Source organism: Nicotiana tabacum, chromosome 13 (genome assembly GCF_000715075.1).
Source record: "Nicotiana tabacum cultivar K326 chromosome 13, ASM71507v2, whole genome shotgun sequence".
NCBI lineage: Eukaryota > Viridiplantae > Streptophyta > Magnoliopsida > Solanales > Solanaceae > Nicotiana > Nicotiana tabacum.
Window position 1 is genome coordinate 112,308,234 of NC_134092.1, and position 21,019 is coordinate 112,329,252.

The following is a 21,019-nucleotide window of genomic DNA, read 5'->3' on the forward strand; positions in this document are numbered from 1 at the left end:
CCAGTAAAACAAGGCACCAACCCCTGGTTACATTTCCTTTTCAGTAATACATGGCACCAACCCCTGGTTACATTTCCTTTTCAGTATAGGGTACACCAATCCCCGATATCCTTACCAGTATAGGCTACACCAATCCCTACCTGTGTTATCCAACATAGGATACTTCATTCCTTAGTTGATTTGAGCTTAAATGCATGGTACACCACTCCCTGATAAAATTGCCAATATAGGGTATCCCATTACCTTGCCACATTTTTCCAACATAAGGTACACCAATACTTAGTTGAGACATTCTTTTGGGATCATGACCTTTTCAGGATACACCATTTCCGTTTTTTTTATTTATTTGCTTTCAATAAAGAAGTAGTTTAGAAGTTTTTTACAATAACTCACGAAATTTTTCTAGTGAAAACTGGGGCAGAAAAATTTCGTTCGTTTGTTTGTTGTGATGTCTGAGCAGGTTTTACCTCGAGGTACAAGGTTCGAGATGAACAAAAGAAAAAGTCTCAATCCAAAATAAAGAAAAGAAAAGGAAAAGAAAGGGAATCCACATGCAGAAGCAGATGGAAAGGATACGGACTATTCAAGACATGACTGAAGTTACGAGCTTCATATTTTCCGTTTTGCTCAGAAGAAGCCGTAGAAGAATGAACTAGCACTTACAGCTAGCAAGCATCAAGGTTCAGATCAGAGCTTGCATGAACAACCAGTCAAGATTCAAGATCAAGTTTCAAAAGACTTATAGATAGGAATCTTGTAACTCATAGTTGATAGGCTTGTTTAGTTTCTTTCAATTTTGATGTAATAGCAAGACCACAGATCGGAGCCTCGACGGAACCTCACTCGACACTCCAACTCATCATTCTATCACTATCCTTGAACTAGACGCGACCTGATTCCCTTATAACCCGGGATATGTGGGCAGTCCAAAACCAGGACTCGGTTGCACCTTTTTCTTTTATTCTTCCTCTTTTGAGTAACGATATGGTCAAAACTTAGTCACACGGCTCACTTTATCTTTGTCCGAAAACTTTTAATGTTTCCAAGCAAAGAGGAGTATGCTGTGAGTACCTAATTTTTTACCGTGCTTGAATATTTTTCGCTCCCATCTTCCCACGCATGTCCCTACTCTTTGTCCCCCACGCGTGTCCCCACTCTACTTTTTCTTGTCCCCCACGCTTGGCCCCATGCTTGTCCCCCACACTTTGTCCTCCACTCACAACCCCTAACTCTCTTCTTCCTCATCAAAAACGGACCAAAGGAGCCCCAAAAAATAGGAGCTCAATCCTTTTCTTTCTCTAAGAACAAGCATGAAAAATGCCAGCAATTAAACCAACAAAAGATCCCAAATACACCTCCGAACCAGCTGCGAAAATCACGTCCAAATATGCAGCAAAAACAGTCATCAAAAGGACCCTGTTCATCGGAAAAACTAGCTCTGGAACCAGCCTTTAACAGTGACGAAAATCAGCTGAAAACAGCCCCCTCCCCCAAACTCTTGAAAAAAATAGCTCCAAAACAGCCATGAAACCGGCGAACCAGTAGCTCCATGTTATGCCAGTTTCGACTTCGAACTTCCATTAAAACATCTTCAAAATAGCCATCGAAACCCAACTTCTAACCTCCAAAGCACCACCAGAAAATAGCTAGAGTTTCTGAGTCGAGTTTAGGTCCGAGCCGAGTCCGCCGAGTTCGATTTGTTTGTTCATGGTTTAGTTCACTTTCGGATTCCGGAGCTCTAAAATCGTTAAAGTTTCAGATTCAAAGTTTGAGGTTCATTTCTTGCTTTAATCTAATTAATGTTGAATTAGTGGTTTTGTGCAATTTTAGTGCTTTTGTGCAATCTAATTAAGAAAATCAATATTGGTATTGTTCAGATTTGTGAACTAGTATGTTTTTACTGTTGAATTCATTAATTAAATAGGATAGAACAAGTTTTTTCTTTGGAATTAAAAGCAGATTGGTTTTGAATTAATAAAGGGTGAGTGTACTTTATTTGATGACCAATTTAATAATATTAATTTCTTAAGTTGCAAAATGTTGGTTTTCTTTGTTGAATCAGATGCATTAGCGATTTAGTCTTTTGTATAGAATCTATTTTGTTTGGATCTTTTCTCTTTTTATCTAGTCATATGTCTTTGGAGTTATTAGTTTAATTATTGGGTTCGCCTCGTTTGCTCATTATGTGCGACTAATTCATGAGTTAAGTCGATATCTATTTTAAATAATTTGGTCGTAAGTGTTGAGTTGAAACAAATCTTTGGTTTAATAAACTGTATACTTCATCCACAAAGTTATTTTCATAATTTATGTCCTCGCAATAATCTCAAACTAGTTTAGGAAAATAACTCATAAATTTTGTTAGTATGCTTTAGGCGCGCAGTAATAAATCAATTATCGTGATTATGTACACGTTCGCGTGACATGATTATGATTTTTTCCAAATCAAAACCGAAGTACGTGTTCGCACAACGTTGGTTAAAATAATCTTAATATAATAAAATGCTATTAATTGTGTACACGTACGCGTGACATAATTTTGGCACAATAAAAAACGGATTCACACACGTGATTCATTTTTTTCAAAGATAATTCCATATTTTAATATAAAAGCGGACAGATAAAATATGAAAACTAATAAATCATAATTTATCTAAAATTAATTCAAGCCAAGTTGTAGTCAATAAAGTGACCGTGCTAGAACCACGGGACTCGGAGAATGCCTTACACCTTCTTCCCGGTCAACAAAATTCCTTACCCGGAATTTATTTTCGCAGACCAATAATAATAGAGTCAAACCTTCCATTGAATAGGGATTCAAATAAAAGGTGACTTGGAACACCCAAAAAAATCAATTTCAAGTGGCGACTCTGTAAATAAAATAATCTCTACTCAAATTTGTCACTTTAATTGGAAAAACTCTTTAACCCACAACAATCCATAAAACACATATATCTTTTGGGGGGTAGAAAATGGGTGTGACACCTAAAGAACAAATGGAAGAATTGTCCTAGAACAGCTTGCTCGATGCTAGAACTAGACTGAGTTCTAAGAACAGAGATAAGAGAAGAGAGGAAGAGATTCGTTTATTCCAATATATTTCTAACGATTTACAAAATGAGAGGAATGTCAACTATATAGAGGAAGGGTGAGAAAGTTAACTTTCGGACTCTAACTTCCCAGTCAGTTCACGCACATGTGCTAATCACGTGAGGCTTAACTAACCTAACAAACTTTTACAATATCGGCATGTATAATTTACCAAATAAACTTTTACATCAAATGAAATTGACTCTTTTAATCTGGTACACGAGGTAGAAATGAACAGAAATTGGAAGGATCACTTATTAGGATCGTATCAATATAGCTGGACTACACTTGTAAAGTATGTTGATATTAGGGGTCAATCCTATAAAGAAAGAAATCAAGGTAACAGAATTTTCCGTGGATATATAAATATTGTAATCAAATATCACTCGTTAATTTATTAAGAGTGTGAATATCTAATTTTTGTACTGTTTTAACACCTCCTAAAGTCATTAGTGTTTTATTGCTTTAATTATATTTCTCAATTTTTGTGTCTTGGATTGCATATTTCCTATCATAAAAATACCAAAAAATAGTTCTTTCTTTATTTGTGCATTTTAGGAATTAACTAACTATTCAATTGGTGAATTAATATAGTTAATTGATCATTTGAATAAGTTACTTAATTAATTTATTTGTTTGTATAAATTTAGTTTAATAAGTAGGATTAAGAAAGAAATTGGGCCAAATTTAAAAGAGAAAGTGGCCAAAAGTACAAGAAAAAGGGCTGCCCTTGAAAGGGTCCGAAACGACGTAGTTTTGCCTCGAAACTACGTCGTTTCATTAAGTGACCCAAGATCAAATCTCACCCATTGATCACCCCTTGATCTAATGGTCCATATTTGATCTCTAAAGAGGTATTTAAAGCCTCGAAAATCTGCTCATTTTCCCCATAACTCTTTCTCTCTTCTCTCCGCTGCCGCCGCCGGAAATCACCCACCGGCGGCGGACAACCTCCAAACACCCCCAAATTCACACCATGTAATCTCTATAACCTCCTCTTTCCATATCTCCAAACCAAATCCTTCAAAAAACCCTCAAACACCTTGAATTTTAGATCTAGAAAACTTTAGCCGCTACTTTTTTGCCCAAAATCTTGAAGTCCCGGTCACTACCACCCCACAATACCTACATCAATGGATAAATCTCATCAAGACCTACCTATTGATGTCAATTCCATCCCAAAAATCCGGCAACTAAAAATCCGTCCAAATTCCGGCGACCACCCCGAACACCCTCGTTTGGTATACCCCTATTCTCATTTCCTTTGTCTATTTTTTCTAATTGTATTGTATTTAGTTTATGTCTAGCATAATTTTTGATTTTTTTATTTATTTATTTTTATTATTATTATTTATATTTTTATTATTAGTTGTGTTTAATCTATGTTAGCTTAGTCGTTCATAGTTATTAATCACTGATAATTAGTTATTCATTAGTTTTGAAATAGTTATTTGCTTAGTCATGATAGTTTATGATAGAAGTATCAAGTGCTTAGTGAATTTATTTTTATTGGATTTGAGTGTTTGAATTTTTGTGTTGATAAAAGCTGAAATTAAAGAAGGAATAGTACAAGTTTGGTTGTTTTTACTGCGCAAAACTTTGGAGTGCAAAACTCAAAAGTCATTGTGTGGTGACAAGTACAATACTTTTTGACAGCTTTTGAACAGTGTTTAGCACACAAAGTCAGTCTTTTGGACAGACTTTTGGTGAACCAAAATCTGTCCAAAAAATCTGATTTATTTGCCTATTTAAAGGGCTCTTTACTCACTGAAAAGGAAAGGGACACTCTATTACACACTCTATCTTATACCGAGACACATCTTGGAGAGTTGCTTAAAGACATATATCTTTGAGAAAAATCAGCTGCTTAATACATATAACAAGCTGAAATTTCAGAGTTTTGTGAGGATTATTTGAGTGCAAAAACCTCTAGAAAAATAAAAAGATCTCTTAGGCAATTTGTGAAATTGATAGCTACCAGTTTCAAGCATCTTTGTTGAGTTTTCTAGGTTGTCTTAACACTTGAGTTGCTGCTGTTTCTACTATATTTGCTGCTGAGTTTTTTGTTGCTGCACTGCTGTATTTTATTATTCCACAAACCAGGTAACTTTCAAATTCTTATATTGCAGATTCTTGATGATAATAAGAAGGATTTGATCCGGGTTTGGTTGATGGAACATATTAGATCTGATTTTGTTTCAAGATGAATGTTATATTAGTGTTATCATCATGTAAATCTGTTAAAAATTAGTTAAATTATCGTTTTCTTCTTTATATATGTGATTGAAATTGCATTATGTTAAGATTACTTAGTTTAAGAAAAAGATAAAGACCCCACTTTTAATCATGTTTGTTTAGTTTGGGCTCTTTTTCGCGAGTTACTTTCATGGTTCATGTATAATTATCTAAGAAAGACTTCTAGTTTCAAATGTTTTGATGCTTTGAATTATAGTCAACATAAAGTTATACTTAATATAGTTCTTCTCTTTAACATTGAAGTACTACCGTTTTTTATAATTTTTATATTTATTCGTGGTTTTTATGTTATTAATGAGTGTAGTTTGACTAGTGCCATGATTGGTGTAGATGAGTAGAAATATTATGTTAGTCCTTAAGAAATAGTTGGTTAAGAAGATAAAAGATAATAATTAGCATGTAAGTTTCTTTTATGAAAAAAATAATTTTTAGTTTGGACATCAATGTAAGAAATAATTTGGGCTTAGAAGAATACTTGTTATTTTGTGTTGTCTTGGTCATCGAGGCTCTTAAGCAACATGGGCCAAATAAGCTAAAATTTGTAGGCTCAATGACAATATAAAGCAAGATGGGCATTTTCTTTAAAATCAATAAATTATCTTTTGTTAAATAAAATAAGTGGCCCAATACCATGAAAATTTAACATAAGCTTACCCGAGTTTAATGTCTTGCATTAGTGAAAATTGTTTTTAATAATAATATTTTTTTCCAGTCGAACAAGTAATAAATAAAAAAGAAGCGCTTTTTAATTAATTTAAGCGATAGGCAATTTTAGGCACGTTTGAGATATAGACCATGTGTTCATACACGGTCCTTGGTCGATATTTTTTTTAATAAAGTAGTCATGTGTGCATTCCCGCTCCTTGAATTTTCAATATTAATTGTATTTAAACCATGTGTACCGACACGTTCTTTGTTTTAATACATATAATCAAATAAGGACTTTGTGTGCTTGCACGCTCCTAGGCCAAAATTATTAATTATTAAGCAGCACTAGACAATAGTAACTTAAGGCAAATAATACACACTTTATCCAAAAATAATTCAAGCCAAATTTTAGTCAATAAAAGCGACCGTGCTAGAACCACGGGATTCGGGGAATGCCTTACACCTTCTCCCCGGTTAACAGAATTTCTTACCCGAACTTTGTTTTCGCATACCAATAATAATAGAGTCAGATCTTCCTTTGATTAGGGATTCAAATAAAAAGTGAGATGGAACACCAACAAAATCAATTCCAAGTGGCGACTCTGTAAATAAAATAATCTCTACTCAATTTTGTCACTTTAATTGGAAAACTCTTTAATCCACGTAATATTATTTTGCGGGTAGAAAAAGGGGTGTGACAAAGAGTATTAACAATATAAAAAAGGGATAGAATGGGAAAAGAAACAAAGGGGGCGTGTAAAGGCATAGGAGATGAAAAATTATACTCCGCTTTCAGATTTTTTTATAGTAGAAAGTTTAATTCTCATCAGAATCTTCCTTTCCTTTACTTTGGACCTCTCACCCAAAATAAAATTGGGATTTTTTGCACAAAGATCAGCCATATTCAATATTTATTTATTTGCGGGTATATACAGATATAGACTATATACAGTTATTCACATATTGTATATGAATATAGAGGCAAATTTATAACCTAATATATGAGGCACGTGAACCCATGGTCTTTCCGTCAAATTAGGTAGGCGTTTGGACATAAAAATTGTAAGTTTTGAAAAAAGTAGTATTTGGAATTAAGGTGAAAAATGGTATTTGAAATTTGAAATTATGTTTGGATATGCATTTCACTTGAAAAAATGTTGCAGTTTTGTGAGTGGGAAAAAGTTTTTCTAAAATTTTTGAAAAAATGATCTTATTTTGAAAAACTCATTTTCGAAAAATTTCCAAAAAACCTTGCAAAATTTCATGGACAAACACATTTTTGAAAATATTTTTTGATTTTTTATGGACAAACAGGACCTAGGTATTATATGTACTTATTTCTAAAACTGATATAATATTATCTGCTAGCAGTCTAGCACACATGCTCCAAAGAGGTTAATGGTGAATTTGGTTGAATGATGAGTTATTAACCTATAAGAGCATGTATTAATTTTCACTTAATATTATTTTTCTCCCTTCTTTAGTAATGCACTCATGTTATAAAAATTCTAGATCTGTCTCTATATGAATAATACATATATTATATATTCACCTGATATTTTTAATTAATCGGTTTGGAAGATGATTATTTAGGTTAATTCATCAATAAAAATTAAGGATTGCAATAAAAAACATCGAGTGCCCAGCCCCTATATCTTGGTTACTGAACTAGCTAGGTTGACCAAATGAAGAAGTTTATTGTTTAACAAGTTTATTGGAGATTGTTAGTTTATTTTATTTGTTTGACTAAGGGGTCACAAATGGTCACCCCTTACAATTAGGAGTAACAAAAGGACGGGTCGGATTAGATATGATTCGGGTCGAAAACGGGTAATGAAAAAATGGATAAATTATCCGACGCGACCCATATTTAATACGGATAAAAAATGGGTTAACCGACGGATAATATGGGTAACCATATTATCCATGGCTTCATGAATATGATCACTTTTGGGAGAATTCCTAATCTCCCAAACTTGAGGAACCCCTAATTTGAGGCTTTACAAATGTAAAAGTTAAACCCATTAGTTATCCATTGGTTACCGATTTTCTAAATGGATAATATAGTTCTTATCCATATTTGACCGATTTTTAAAAAAATATCATTATTCAACCCATTTTTTAGTAGATAAAATGAGTGGTTAACTGTTTTCTTTTAACTATTTTGCCACTTCTACTCACAACACACACTATTTAATTAACGTAGAAATTGAGTTTGAATCCACCCAAAAAAGTTCCAAAGTCTGAAACAGCCTTATCCCTTTTTTTCTTTTTTATTATGTCTTAAAAATGGATACTTTAATTTATATTGCAGGTTCATGGCTCCAGAGCAACATGGCCACTTCCGAAAAACCAAGTTAGTGTGTGGATTTCTGAAGAGATAACGAACCAAATGAAAAGAAGAATTAAAAAAGAAAGAAATTAAGAAAGGGCATTATCGAAAGATAGTACTCCACTTATTTAAGTATGAATATTTCTAACTATTAGTTTACAACTTTACGTGGTCCTTGAACTGGTTATCGGAAATCCCACATGGTAGGGAAACAGTACTATAAATATTTGTTATTACTATCCGTGTATATTATATGGTTATAGCAAGTTTATTTTTTTATTTTTAGGCTATTGAATTAGTTTTACTATAAAAGATACATGTTATTATTACAAGTCTTCTTGACATGATGGCATTGATTGTCCACATCGGTAGGTATTAGGATCCTTTGTCCTCCTTATATATTCTTGGAATGAGTTGGATCCAAAGTTCATTTCTCTATCAAATAATATAACTCTTCCTGAGGATTTTTTTTTTGGTCTGGACATGGTGTGACAAATTATTAAATGTGTTACCGTTACGATTTAACCAAAGATTCGATAATTTGTATTATTATAGAGAGTGAAAAGTTAATCATGTTATATGGAAGGCAGATTATGTCTTTTGAGCATTTTAGGTCCAGAACTGCTAGTTATCATTTGGTGACATAATATTGAGTACATTCCATAAGGGAGAGGTTTTGGGACACTGGAAAAAGATATGATTAACATCTTCAATTGTATTGCAGTGAGGACAATTATTCCTAGTGAGGATGTTACTGTGAACTCATAAAACAATCCAAAGTGCAAAAGCTGATTGTTAATAACTTTATGCATTGGTCTTACCCTTTCACTCTTGCATCTATTACAAGTATTCATTTATGTACAACTTATAATGAATCATTACAAAATTACATTGGCCATATATACTCTAGCTAACATAATCCCCCCAACACAGAAAAAGAAAAAAGAGATCACAAGTAAACAAGTAAAAACTAAGCTTTAAATGAATGTGTCATAATAGCTAGCTACTCCTATTCTTATATACCTAGTATTAATTGCTAGATACCACATCTTCACGTTGGAGTGGTTCAATCCTAATTATGATTTCTTGAACTGTTGCTGCTGATGATGAGATATTGTTAGCTACCTGAGAATTTGGAATTGCAGTTGTAGTAACAGAACTGTCTCCATTCACACTTTTTTGACAAGTTTCAATAAGGCAGTGCCTACAAGTAGGGCAAGAAGAGTGGGAATTCAGCCATTTATCAATACAGTTGACGTGGAAGCAATGGTTGCACTTAGGCAGAACCTTAATTTTCTCTCCAACTCCAAATTCTGATAAGCAAATTACACACTCAGAGTCATCAATTCCTGGATGTTCCAATCCAGTAGTGTAAGTTATAACTGGAAATGTTTTGAGGGTTTTCTTCTTGATTCCTTTATTGGCTAGCTTTTCTGTAGAAGTGCTTCTATGGTTTGAGGATGAGTCTGTTAACATTAGGCTAGAGTACTTAAATGCACACTTTATAATGGAGTTCAAGAAAAGTGAACAAATCAAGCCACATAAAATTACAGACAAGACTAGCACAACATTTGTATCAATGGGGATATCGTTCACTAGTAGTAAATCTGTTGGGTCGTGGCTGTTTCCGGCTGCCGGCGACGGAGCCAATTGTGGAGTGGCTGCTACAAGTATTCTTCTTGAGTAGTGGAAGTTCAAGAATTGATCTTGAGTGAAAAGTGTGGAAGTAGTTGCCATAGAGCTTTAGATTGAGAGTATAGTGTGTGTTTGTACGTTACTTTTTTGTCTAACTCTTTTTGGTTTTTGTTGGTGTTGAATGAATTGAAGTCTCCCTTGGAGGCAGTTGCTTATATAGGGAAAATTTTAGAGGGGGGGGTGGGAAAGGTATAAAGTTTGCGGATGAACTTTTTGAGTATTATAAAGTGAAAGAATATTGGTTATTAACTAAGTATAAATACGATTTCTCTCTTATAGCGATTCAAGCCATTTTAATTGACAAACCTTTCTTTTAAGCATTACAATTTAAAAGGTCAGTTTAATCATTAATGTTACACTATTAATATCGTTTAACTTGTGATAGTAGGTTAATTAGTAATTTTTACCAAATTATCAATTATTGATTAATTAATATAAAGATTCAGTTATTATTACCCTGTAAGTCGCTTCTGATTGTTATATATTTTTTAAACTCATGTTGCACAATACTTAAAACCCTTGAGTAATAAGAAAACCAGTTTTCTGTTCATGCACTATATATGAGAATCAAACCATTAATTCAAAGATATATTTGAAATAGCAGGTGCACGTTATCTTACAGCTGCCAGTATATTAGCTTAACGTGAATTGTCCTTCCTAAATAATCTATTCGACACATGTTAAACTAATTTCTATCTTTCTTTCTTTGTTTTTTTTTTCCCTGGCCAAAGCGATGAAACTGTTTGATGTTAAAGATTGTAAAGTTTCTCCTTCAAATAGAGAAGAAATCAATAAGGAGATAAAGGAAATCAGACCAGTGACTCTCAGTATCAAAACTATATTGAGCAAATCTATTTTGCATTACACGTACTAAAACTTGACAAGCATTGTTTTTGTCTCGTGTTCGATATTCGTATTGGAACTTGACTAAATTCGAATTCTAAAAAAAGTTTCACACTCGATGATAATGGTAAAGACTCGCTAATAAAAGCAATTCTATACTTAGAAATCTTAACCCAAAATTTATAATTAAGGATAAAAGAATACTAATCAATCCAATTTATCTTTATTGGTGCCTTTCATCATTTCATGTTGATTGAGATTGAACTCATTATTAACTGGGAAAAGTGGTACCCACCAAATTGTGTAGTTAAAAAGGTCTCTAAGTCTTTGTAAAATCGTTATTTGTAAACCATATATTCATTACTTTTTGCTACGTGTACTTCCAACCTTTTTCTCTTTTATGAAATATCTGCTCTTTCTCAAACCATTTCTTGATTCCTAGTATCTTCACTGTCTCCCCAGCTATTAACTAGTCCATGTTGTTTGATATTCCACCAAAGATCAATCTGATATAGGATCAAATTTTTTGTTTGTTTCTTAATTTAAAAATTGGTAGATGGGTCCCAGATATCACTAAGTATTTATAACCATGATGCATAAATATTAATATATATTATCTTTTAGTACCCAAAATAAATATTTTACTGATAACTCTTTCAAAGCCTACCTCAAGAGTAAAAAGTGGCTGTCAACATTTACGGTAATTGTTAATAAGAAAGTATTAGCAATGATTTGTTGTAGAAAACTTAAAATCATATCTTCCATGTCATTAGTTAATTCTTTAGCTTTTCCGTGGAATACATTTGCTCTTTCTTGTAAGTAATCCTGCAAGATTCTGTGTACAAAACAAATCCTTTTGGTGCTTCTTAGTATTTAATTAACTAATCCCCATTTGGTTGAGATTCTAAAGATATTACGTCTTTTGGATCAAATACTTTTTTCAAAATCGTAATACAATTGATTGGTGAGCTCAAGATAGTCTGGTGGCTAAAACAAATACCAAATATTTGCTTGTCTTAAATTGTCCAACAGCATAAGAACCCAATTTCTCTTACATCTTTACACTTTGCATAAGAAAGTGTTCAGCTACGCAATTTACCTAAGATGAGACTTGTCAAGGATGGACAACTGGAATTGCAACTAACTAAAGAGCAAAAGAGAAACATATAAAAATGAAACAAGGTCCAATTCGATTTTGACATATACTTTTCAAGCCTATCTTTGAGATGATGTTTAGACGCAAAGTAACAACTTAAAGGACTAATCAACTTCCTTGTTTTATCCTACGAGCTGTGCTTTTTGCTGGAGACAAGAAGCAAGCAAAAAACGGTTGTCAACATTTCAAGAAAATAACATTTTTTTTCCTTTTGTAGAAAACGTATATATTCCCAACCTAACTCACCTTTTGCAAGTGTAGCCACTTGATTTCTCCTTGTGTACTGCTACTGCTGCTGCTACTACTAGTCATTTTCTAAGTAATCCTTTAGATTGCTAGCACACAGCCGAAGATGAGTTGATTGGTAATTTAAGATGTAATACTCAAGTGGCTAGTTATAAGAGAAGGAACATGAATCAAATGAACCATCTTGTGCATAATTTAGTGCAACAGTTCTTCAGTTATAAGGAATGGATCATGAATCAAATGAGCCATTTTCTTTGGGTCTGAATTTTGAACTACCACAACTTCAACTTTATACCTAAAAGTCTGAAGTTAGGGTCTGTCCGAGGCTACTTCCGCCTGCAGGTCTAAAGTTAGGGCTGTCTGCATTAGAGCTGATTAGAGCGGATTGAAGATATTACAAATGTTGAAGTGCCGATAATTTTTTGCAGAAACTACTTGCAATTCTAAAATATAAGGCGTGTCACCTCTTCTTCAGTGCACCTATTTGCCTTTCCTCTTTAAACGTTGAGTATGGAATGTAACTTGTAAGTGTACATTTAAATCTAAAGATTCAAATATGATATGTAAATAACCAGTGAAATGAAAGAAATCAAAATTGAGTTAAAAATTACAGTGTTTCAAGAAGAAACTTCATTATTGAAGTTGCAACTTAGTAGTTGCAATTTCATCTTGTACCACTTAGGTGCAAGGTTTCAATCCCACAAAAAGTCCTTTAAAACTTCTACCTTTCGCTCCCCTACTATATGTCCACAAACCACCATCACCAATAACTTGTTTTCGAAAAAGTAACTTTATTATTGATTTCTTTCCATCAGTCCAAATCTTGGTGGACAAGTATAGCAGGGTACCTCGATGAATACCACGGTTATAAAAAAAAAGTTAATTTATTACGAAATATATCATAGGTCTTTTATGCTTTTACCTTTTCCTTTCCCACTCTATGCACGAACCACCATCACCCAGAACAAAATAAGAAAAGTCACTTCATTACAAATATATATACTTCATCTACATAAATCATTCAGAGACTTAATATGTATCATCAAACAGGATGAGAATATCTAGTGATAAGTACTACTAATCATTTTCTGAGAACCCTAGTACAAAAATAAAAAACTTGATGATGCTTCCTACTCTATAGCTAATCTCATTGAGGCTTGCTGAATGGAGAAATTGCTCCAAGATACTCTTCTTCGCTAAAAGGTAAGATGGACCAACGGGCACGTTCGGTGTACGTAGTATGATACAACAGACGAAATCAATTTGGGAATCAAGTTTAAGCTTAAGTAATATTTGTATGGCTTGTATTAAAGCAAGATAATCTTCTTAGATGCTACCAAATCTTTGTCAAGTAGTACTACAACAATTGTATGATAGAAGACTCGAAAGGTATAGTACTGATAACGATTGTTCTCAATCTCTCCATTTAGAACTTTACTTCTGTATGAAGAGTTGTCTTCCCTTTTTGTTTAACTTTAGTTATTTTTAATATTTGTGATAATTAAATTAGTTAATTCCTTATCTTTGTTCATAAAGTACGTACTTATAACCACTTGTAATACCCTATGTCCCTATCTAGCTGTGGGCTGGACTACACTTGTAAATTGTGAAGTATTGACAAGGAGGACCCAAGATCTCAAAAATAAAGAAAGAAATCAAGTAGACCTTAATAACAATTATTTAGGTAAGAGAAGAAGAATATAGAAAAAGAAAAAGAAACAAAAAAAAGTACAGCAGTAGGTTAATTACTGACATTTATCCTACTCATATGGATAGAAGTATATAAACATGTAAGACTAAGTGTGAATCCCCCTTTTCAACTGATAGGTTCAAGTTTCACTTTGTTTGGTGTTGAACCATATACTCAAAACTTAAATAATAAAAACAACTAAATGGACCAACTCGAACAGTTCTGAGCAGCAGCTGAAAGCCCTTAAGCAGAAGTTTACTCAACTCATGATTCGGGATTACTAGCATAGACCTTTGGTAGGATACAGTAAATGACAGCTCCAATAATTGTTACGGATGGATCCATGGATATGGCTAGATACTGCTGGATATTCAGAATTTGATCAAGCAAACTGCCTAGTTTTAACCGCTTTCCAGTTCTTTAGCAATAAGTTCTTTTTCTGTTGGTTCACCCTCTTGTCTTCTTCCCATGTGGTGTTCTCAATTCTGTATTTTTACATCCTAACTTACTAAGGTTTTTAAGACAAATATGCCTTCATATTCACAGTTGATAAAACCAAATAATTCCGACGACCTACATGACAAGTTTATGTCTTTCATTAGATTTAGTTTACAAACTAAAATATTTACACTATTATATCACAAAAAAGTCAGTGGTAGTCTAGTAGATAAGTGTACTACACTTCTTGAAGAAACAAATAACGTCAGTCACTTCTAGTTGACTCTTAAGTCTCAACTGCATAAGGTCTCCACAATCACTGATAAAACATCAACTATGTCAAATATAACACTAAAAAAGTTTCTAAAATTAAGCAAATGTATAATTGAATAAGACATTTCAGGCGGGCATGGTATACACATTTTTTGAAGCCAGGGAGTATGCGTCATACTTCAAAAAGAGGAAATGATAAAGTTGTTACTAACTTGTATGTTCATCAAACAAATTATCATTCTCCTGAAATAAGTAATGTCAGAGGCTGGACATTGGAGTGTTGAGCTAATAGCAATTCTTTTAGCTGCTTCAGTTCTTTCACATCATTTTCTATGGTAGACAAGCGATCTTTCAAAGATTGGTTTTCCTCTCGAGTTGAACATAGCTCAGACCGTAATTCAGCCTTTGAGGAAGTGCCCCTTTTCAAGTCTTTCGCCTTTACTCCACCCCCAAATCCAAATACATGGCTGCGAATTTGAGGTCCAAAGCATTTTTCTACAATCTCTATACTAGGAAGAAACGGTTCGGACTGCACCAATTCTTGGATTTGAGCCTACAAAATATATTGAGAGATTTCTGTCAGAACCCATAATAACTAAAAGTAACATGTCCAATTAACAACACGCACATGTTTTTCGATTGTTTCAGAATCAACAAGCGTGTTATTCTTCTTGCGAGTCTCAAAGAAAATAGTTGCCAAATCTGGTGGTTTGCCATCTTTTCCGCCCTTTACATCAAAGTAAACATGTCAAATAACGCCTCACCAATATTTTTTTTAAAAAGAAAAAGAACTGAGATCTTATGGTGATACCTTTTGATAAATAATCTCTCTAATTGGCTTGCTACCAATATGATGAGGCATCTTCAACTTAGCTCTATTTGATGCGTTCCTATTGCTTCTCGCCTAGCATAACAACATTTAGTTTATATGTCATAAATAAATTCTTGATTAAAAGATAATAGGAGCAGTATGTCAATGAAATTGCATAACTAGGTCTTATGTCAAACCTGAAAACTTTCCGTAGAAAAATGTTTTGTTACCAACCACTCCCATTGTTTCTTGTCTATCCCCTTTGGCATATTCTTAAGAGCCTCTTGGACTGGCTTACCCTTCACATACTTTGCATGCAATTGTCCTCTCCATTTGTTCCATAATTCTTTCATCCATCCCAAGATATGATTGCGATGAATATCCATGTCATCACTCTCAAATTTATCCTACAATAAATCAAACACAGGTTGAACTCCAAATGCGATGAAATTAGAGTTGGTGTTTGTCCTTTTCTTTCTTTAATCCTAGATCTTTAATACACTCTTCTGGGAAAACTTTTCTGCTTTTAAAATTACTTAAGAAGAAGTTACAGAAGTTCCTTGTTAACCAATGAGGTAAAAGTATTTTTGTCTGGAAAAGTACAGAGTATGTGGAAGGCCCTTTGGAGCAAAAGGAATTAGTAATTCAATGACATGACAAAAAGAAGACATTAGTAATTCTGAAATAACTTACGAAATATCTACAAAATTAAAGGACCAAAGATGCACTAATTTTAAATACTTCAATTTAGGAAATGATAATAGGAATAAACCCACACGTCTGAGTGAAGCTTCCTCAGATAAGAGACCATAGTGCTACTCAAAGAAGCCACTTGATCCATCACTCCATCCTTCTAATTACTTTCTCTCCTCTTGCTATTTTTTTCTTTCTGGCTACTTCAATCATGCTCTCCTTCTCTTGCAAAAATTAGAAATTCCAGTAACTTTTCCCGTGCATTTATTTTTCCTTATCGTTTCCCCTTTTCAGTTTTAAAAGAGCTTTGTGCCACTTAATAAAAAAGAATCTTTTTGTTTTCTATGCACAACTACAAAGCCCAGACTACAGCAAATCAAAAGCAGATATATGCTTTCTTAACACTAAATAGAATAAATAAAAATCACTAGCAAAACCTCTATTTGCAACCAAAAAAAAAAAGAGAAACCTTTTCAGGGTTAAGGATCTAATTAGGAGCTACAGGCTTTAGTAGAGCAAGTTAAGGCCACATTATAAATCCCAAGTAATAAATGAAAACGTATTTTCCAGATGAACTTTAGCAAATAGCCCATTGGCAAATTGGATACATTACCTTAACAGCTGCCCACATGTGATTTAACTGTTCTTCCTTAATGTCATGCCACGATGATACTCCCAACGGACACAAATTACGGTCACGAACTAATTTTCCCAAGTTCCTTGAAAACAGATTGCTATTTTTTCCAACCGTTCGATTGTTGTAAAATGTTACTTTCAGCTTCTGTCCAAATTCAAGTGAAGCAACTTCTTTGCACTTGTTCCTTCCTCGAACTTTTTTTACCTTTTCAGTATTACAAGAACCTACATCTGCATACTTTAGAAATGTCTGAACATATCGTACAAATAAATAAATTTATGGTCATATAATAGCCAAACTTCATACTTGAAATCATTTAGTAAAACTTTAGCATTAAAATTCAATTCTGCAAATTAATAACACAGTAAATTTGAAAATCATACTTGTTTCAACTGTTTGATGTATTACATACCTTGATCAGTAGATGGAGGCAATGGAATATCAATTTGCATATGCTCTTTCTCGAGTAGACGGCGGCAATGGGCTATCAATTCACAGTCCGACTGTGGCTCGCCTAAAATTTCACCATGGTGATACCAAAAAGTATAATTTTGAATTATTCCATATACTTTCAAATGTGACTCGACTGTCTCACGTGTTCCTGAAGTTGTGTTACAACATTTGACACATGGACATCGTACTTCATACAGTTCCCCTGTTCTTCTAAAAGCATAATCCAAAAACTTTTGCACCCCGATTGAGTAGGCTTTATCAAGTCGATTATCAACAAGTTGCATCCATTCCTTACTAGGTGCCATAACCTTGAAGGATACATTAAAATGTGAGTAGAAAAAAGATGTAGGATAACAAAAGTACTACGTTGCACATAACTTTTTATGAAATCTCAAAAACACGTAAAATTATTCAAAAGATATATAAAATTCATATTCTTGAGTTTAAGACCTAAGATGCATGTAACTTTTTATGCAATCTCAAAAAGACGTATAATTATTCAAAAGGTATATATAGTTCAGAATCTTGAGTTTTAGTACAAAGGTTCCCAGTGTCAATAAGGTCAGTTTTCTTTCTTGTACAGAGTGATTCACTTACTATGAACATCCTTTCGAAAAGATAGAAAGGAAAGGGGAAAAACATCGAAATCTCTTTCTTCTCACCATTTTTTGTGGGCTTTATGCGTACTCGGAGGATTCAAGACTGATGAAGAAATATTTGTAGAAATTAAAAACACCGACGCTTCCTTCAAGTTTTTTGGAGTCCATTCAAGTTATGATGGTATTTTTATTGATAGAGAAGCAACAGGGACTTAACAAATGAAAAAACTAAACGACTCTTCATTCATAAACATCCGTTCGCGTGAAATAATGTAAAAAATTGAAATTGATTTGTTAGGTAAATTGTAAACTATTATTTTCCTTCCATAAATTTAAAACTGAGTAGCTTATGAGCATCTCATTATGAGGATTGCACAACGTGTCTCCTGGTCTATATTTCAGGCTTGATAAAGTCACTATTAGAAGATATCCCGGTTAAAGAGATTTCTTCCACATATTTCAATATAGTTAGACACGTTAAGTGAAGCAGATCTGCCATATAGATTACTCCATTTTCCTTACATGAATAAATAATCCAATAAAAAACTATCCATTTTCTCTTCTTTTTTTTTATAACGATGGTGTGTAGACCAGCTTGTGCGTACCTCTACTATTCACCCGGTACTTGTTAACTTCCACCTGGTACAGGCAGAGGAGGAGCCAGAATTCGAAGCTTAAGGGTTCGGGATTGTAATTATTTTAAGTTACTGGATTCTAAATTAATAATTTACACATATTCAATAGATTTTTTAAGACAAATATAGGATTTGAATCAAATTTACTGGTTCGGCCGAACCCGTAACTTAGACATTGGCTCCGTCCCTGAGCACAGTTACTTTTTTTGCTTTCTGCTGTAACATTTTACTTTACAAGAACAAATTTCAACCCTTAGATAAGGGAACAGAACATGAAAAAATCATAAGAAATAAGGTTTTAGGGTTCACCTACAAGACACATACTGTATAAAATACATATATCACTGTAGCAAGCAATTTCACTTTGGAATTTACTGGACCAGTCTATTGCTTGAAGATTAGAGTAACACGCTTAACTTTAGTCAATAACTCAGACTATTTGGCTGGCACTTCGGACTCAGATTTACGATTTTGAGCATTCCGCAGTGCAAATGGTAAAGCTAAAAAATTCTTAACCCAGTAAAATTTATCAGATGCGTTGTAGGAACCTGCCTACTGAAAGAGTGGAGGAGTAGCAAATTATAAGATGTTCTATAGAAAACACACCTTCGATTCCCAGAAACATATTTTAATTCAGCATTTAGAGAAATATGGAAGAGTGGATTATTAGATTGAAAGATTAGGGTTTAGGGATTTTACCTGCCTGGGCCCTCCAGAGAGATGAGCGGGAATTTGAGGGAAAAAACCGAGAGTTTTCTCTTTTTCCAAAAAAAGAGTAAAGTAATTTCTCTCTGGCGCTCAATTCATTATGTTAGGGACCAGATATTGAATTTAGGGACCAGAATTTTAATCAATTGCAAAATATTGATAATAATTAATCCTGTTTCTTGTAACTGAGCCACCCCATGTCCGGATCGGTCCGGTCCAGTAAAGAGGACTGAAACAACCCATAATGGACTGGTTGGGGTTGAGCTGGGCCGACCAAGGCATTAGGCCTGGTAAGGAGAAATTCAAAAATAGCCAAATTTATAAGTGGTAATTGAAAGATAGCCACAGTTTCAAAAGTAATCGAAATTTAGCCATTTTTCATGTAAAGATAAATCTGAACAAAAACATTGTTCAAAATTCGGAAAATATTCCAGCATAATATACTGGAGTTCCAGTATAATATACCGGTCCAACATAATATGCTAGAAATTCATACATAGGTGCTCCAATCTCCAGTATATTATGCTGGAACTTTCCGCATGTTGGAGTTCCAGCATAATATGCTGGAAGTTCATACATAAGTGCACTAATCTCCAGTATATTATGCTACACCAATCTCCGTGTTGCAATAAAATAGTGGTTATTTTTCAATAATTTTGCAAACGCTGGCTATTTTTTAATTAACGGTTCGAAAACTGGCTAGCCCGTGCTATTTTTACGGCCTGGTAGACCAGCTAGGTGCTAGCCAAGATCTCGGTCCACCAGGGCACCGGCCAGGACAGGTCAGTAGCTAAATTTCTTATATATTATTTTTAGCCTAATATAATATTAGTAAATTAGTCTAATCTAATTCAAAGTTTTAAATCATGAGTCGATAATAAATTAGCAATAGAAAATAAAGCTAGTTGTAAATGGTTGAAGCTTTAAAAGGGCCATAATTTGCGATCGTTTGTCCAAATTATATATATAGTTTTTTTTGATTTCATGTATTTTTTCGAGATCTACTCCTTTTGCTTACTGTTTAACATTTCATGACAGTAAACTAATCAAGCATAAAAGTTTTGAACTAGGTCGACCAAATAAGATCTCCAGAAAACTTGTTTACCTGGGATCTTGGAATAGCGTTGAGGTCCAAAATTGCCACCATTGCATATACTGTTGTTATGAAGACATTATCCGACTTTGAAATTGAACCCATATAGTTTCAAATTTCTGGAGCAATACCTTATCAGCGTTCTCACATTTGTGTCTTATAAGGAGGATATGAAAATGGATAGTTTAATTTACGTAAAAGGAGGATGAAAATGTCATAACCCAAACCCATGGCATTGTCCGTTTTGGCCCAACAGACCTCACAGATTAATTGTCTCTTAGGCTACGCCGTTATCGAATCCAAAAGCGCAGTATATTATGTAAACTTGTGTTGTGCCAGAGAAAAATTTTCACTTTTCTTTTCCATTCCATTCCGATGTGTCATTCGTCGAATGTGACATGTGTATCCCCTTTTCAGAAACCTGCTAGCCTAGTAGCCTGCAAGTTTTACTTGACCCATCATCGTCCGTCCGTCCGCCCTCAGTCATGGGCGTCACAGAAAATATCTAAGAAACCATGTTGGTTAGGGGGTTCCGGAGGAGACACGAACCCAAAAGCAAAAAAAGCATTATCGAATTAATTCAGAAAAGAACAGAGAAAGACACAGATTGAATAATACAACTCTCTCAGGTATATACTTGGGTCCTTAAACTCCTTATCAGAAATCCACATGGTATGTGTAGCCAAAATAAAGGGGCATTGGGTGCAGAGGTTGACTGTAAAG

General features: G+C 33.9%; 2 protein-coding genes across 6 annotated transcripts; both read right to left on the bottom strand.

Annotated features, from left to right (window-relative positions):
* Nucleotides 1-9,115: 9,115 nt before the first annotated feature.
* On the bottom strand, nt 9,116-10,132 carry LOC107804596 (RING-H2 finger protein ATL78-like). The gene has a single exon (XM_016628516.1). The coding sequence runs from the start codon at nt 10,061-10,063 to the stop codon at nt 9,356-9,358; it is 708 nt and encodes a 235-aa protein (XP_016484002.1). The 5' UTR covers nt 10,064-10,132; the 3' UTR covers nt 9,116-9,355.
* A 4,581-nt stretch (nt 10,133-14,713) lies between these two features.
* LOC107804598 (uncharacterized) lies at nt 14,714-20,509 on the bottom strand. Of its 5 annotated transcripts, none has more exons than XM_016628519.2 (7): nt 20,309-20,509; nt 17,221-17,569; nt 16,785-17,032; nt 15,676-15,885; nt 15,479-15,571; nt 15,296-15,394; nt 14,714-15,220 (listed from the first exon to the last, which is right to left on the bottom strand). In XM_016628519.2, exons 1-7 carry the CDS (start codon nt 20,399-20,401, stop codon nt 14,903-14,905), a joined length of 1,410 nt encoding a protein of 469 aa, XP_016484005.1. In that variant the 5' UTR covers nt 20,402-20,509; the 3' UTR covers nt 14,714-14,902. The 5 variants fall into 5 exon arrangements, with proteins under 5 accessions (XP_016484005.1, XP_016484004.1, XP_075084431.1 ...); XM_016628518.2 differs by having other exon boundaries at nt 16,785-17,038; nt 20,309-20,508; XM_075228330.1 differs by lacking the exon at nt 20,309-20,509 and adding an exon at nt 19,195-19,337.
* Between the last annotated feature and the right edge of the window lie 510 nt (nt 20,510-21,019).

What these genes read in the sequence shown, in the direction of transcription:
- LOC107804596 (XM_016628516.1), bottom strand. Translation starts at nt 10,063, where the DNA reads ATGGCAACTACTTCCACACTTTTCACTCAAGATCAATTCTTGAACTTC.
- LOC107804598 (XM_016628518.2), bottom strand. Translation starts at nt 20,401, where the DNA reads ATGGGTTCAATTTCAAAGTCGGATAATGTCTTCATAACAACAGTATAT. An exon ending in GCCTCCATCTACTGATCAAG is followed by an intron (nt 17,039 to 17,220) that starts GTATGTAATACA and finishes TAAAGTATGCAG; the next exon opens with ATGTAGGTTCTTGTAATACT. An exon ending in TTTCTACGGAAAGTTTTCAG is followed by an intron (nt 15,572 to 15,675) that starts GTTTGACATAAG and finishes TTGTTATGCTAG; the next exon opens with GCGAGAAGCAATAGGAACGC.